Source organism: Bison bison, unplaced genomic scaffold (assembly GCF_000754665.1).
Source record: "Bison bison bison isolate TAMUID 2011002044 unplaced genomic scaffold, Bison_UMD1.0 scf7180017851872, whole genome shotgun sequence".
Lineage (NCBI taxonomy): Eukaryota > Metazoa > Chordata > Mammalia > Artiodactyla > Bovidae > Bison > Bison bison.
Window position 1 is genome coordinate 16,743 of NW_011482445.1, and position 2,399 is coordinate 19,141.

A 2,399-nucleotide genomic window follows, 5' to 3' on the forward strand; every position below is an offset into this window, starting at 1 on the left:
ACAGCCATTTCTGCACTGCCCTGGTTAGCCTTACTCATCTGTTTGCCTTCGCCAGCGTCAACACCATCGTGGTGGTGTCCGTGGATCGCTACCTGTCCATCATCCACCCTCTCTCCTACCCGGCGAAGATGACCCCACGCCGGGGCTACCTGCTCCTCTACGGCACCTGGATCGTGGCCATCCTGCAGAGCACGCCCCCACTCTATGGCTGGGGCCAGGCTGCTTTCGACGAGCGCAATGCCCTTTGCTCCATGATCTGGGGGGCCAGCCCCAGCTACACAATTGTCAGTGTCGTGTCCTTCATCGTCATCCCGCTGATTGTCATGATTGCCTGCTACTCTGTGGTGTTCGGGGCTGCCCGCCGGCAGCACGCGCTGCTCTACAACGTCAAGAGCCACAGCTTGGAAGTGCGAGCCAAGGACCGGGTGGAGAATGAGAATGAAGAGGGCGGCAAGAAGGATGAGTTCCAGAGTGAGAGTGAGTTCCACGGCCAGGATGAAGGTGAGGTCAAGGCCAAGGTGGACAGCGAGGAAGCCATGGAGGGCAGCAAGAAGGCCAAAAAAGGGAGCGTGGAGACTGGTGAGGGGAGCATGGAGGCCACTGGCAGTGAAGAGGTCAGAGAAAGCAACTCTTTGGTGGCCAAAGGCAGCACCAAAATTCAGAGCAGCAGGAAGGCAGACAAGGGCCGCCTAGAGGTCACCCAGTGCAACATTGACCTGGGTGAAGATGACCTAGAGTTTGGTGAGGATGACCTCCATTTCAACGAGGATGACATCGAGGCGGTGAACATTCCAGAGAGTCTCCCAGTCAGTCGTCGAAACAGCAATGGTGACCCCCCTCTGCCCAGGTGCTACCAATGCAAAGCTGCTAAAGTGATCTTCCTCATCATCTTCTCCTACGTGCTGTCCCTGGGGCCCTACTGCTTTCTAGCAGTCCTGGCCGTGTGGGTGGATGTCCAAACCAAGGTACCCCAGTGGGTGATCACCATAATTATCTGGCTTTTCTTCCTGCAGTGCTGCATCCACCCCTACGTCTATGGCTACATGCACAAGACCATCAAGAAGGAGATCCAGGATATGCTGAAGAAGTTTTTCTGCAAGGAGAAGCCCCCCAAAGAAAACAGCCACCCAGACCTGCCCGGAACCGAAGCCGGCACCGAGGGTGGAACTGAAGGCAAGATCGTCCCTTCTCATGATTCTGCCACTTCGCCTTGAAGTTGGTTCTAAGGTAAACCTTGAACTGTTCACAGAATACAGGAGCAGCTTTCTCTTAAATGGACCATCCACAATCGCGTTAATGCCAACCCATACCATTCCAGGCAAAGGTTCTGCACATGCCCCTCTCACCACAAGGTAGATGCATATATGGAAGAGGTAGGAACTGGGGTCTTCCCTAAAAAGTGTGCCCCTCAAAGAATAAACTTGAGGATTCTGACTGAAATTTCTCTCCCTCCCCCCGAAAAAAAAAGTTATTAGGCTCTAAATTTCTTAAAGCAACAAGGGCTATCCAATTTGGACATGTGCTTGGTATTATGTCTGTCTCCCCAGAGCTACCATGTATCAGTTTTTGCTCTGAGGGAAAAGGAAGATGATGCTGGTGAACTTAAGGACTTGTGAGCTCATGGGAAGGGCTCCAGCGTATGTTCAACTGAAAGAAAAGCAATGGACCAAGTCATTCACGGAGCCCAGGAAGCAGAACCTGAACGACTGATCAACGTATTAGCCAAATTCTAGACTGAAGAGCCCCCACAATCTGGTGCAAAGACTATTACAGAAACTAAGGGCATTGTGTAGTTAAAAGACAAAGAAGGTTTCTATATCCTCCAAAGGGATCCAGAAAAGTGAAAGAAGATAATAGAGCATGTTTGAAATGGGGAGCTAGTCCAAGGGAGAAGATAGGAAAATCACACATCTGTGGGGCTAAACAGTTGACTTTTCTATAAAATCCTGGGTTTGGGCATGGGCGGAGGCCACAATTGTTTTATGCAAATGGAAAATTGTCTATTGACACTGAACTATTTTCTGTCTCCTGTTTGAATAATAGTGGGACAGAAATCACCACTGTTTTACAATTTTCCCTTTGTGATTGAATTGAGATGCTCATGAGAATCCTCCAAATCACCTCTGCCAGTCACTTGTCCTACAAAACTCACACTGCCAATCAAGAGAGATATGCCCACTAGAAATGTCTTTTGTGTCCCTGAGATCATAAACAAGACATATGATCTCCACATGGGGCAAAAGTAAGGCAGGATAAATGTTTTCCTTCGTCCAGGCACACCCATGAGTCTTTTCTAGCTGTGACCATCTCTGAAACCTGTAAGCTCTCCACAGATGTGGCAGAGAAAAATAAGAGTTGGAAATAATAGAGAGGATGCTTTTTCAATACCTGGCCTATTA

General features: G+C 49.5%; 1 protein-coding gene across 1 annotated transcript in view; it reads left to right on the plus strand.

Moving 5' to 3' along the window:
- GPR101 (G protein-coupled receptor 101) overlaps positions 1-1,214 on the plus strand; it is a 1,623-nt gene extending 409 nt beyond the window's left edge. Inside the window, exon 2 of the mRNA XM_010851680.1 lies at positions 1-1,214. Coding sequence (XP_010849982.1) covers positions 1-1,214 — 1,214 coding nt within the window.
- The last annotated feature ends 1,185 nt before the right edge of the window (positions 1,215-2,399 follow it).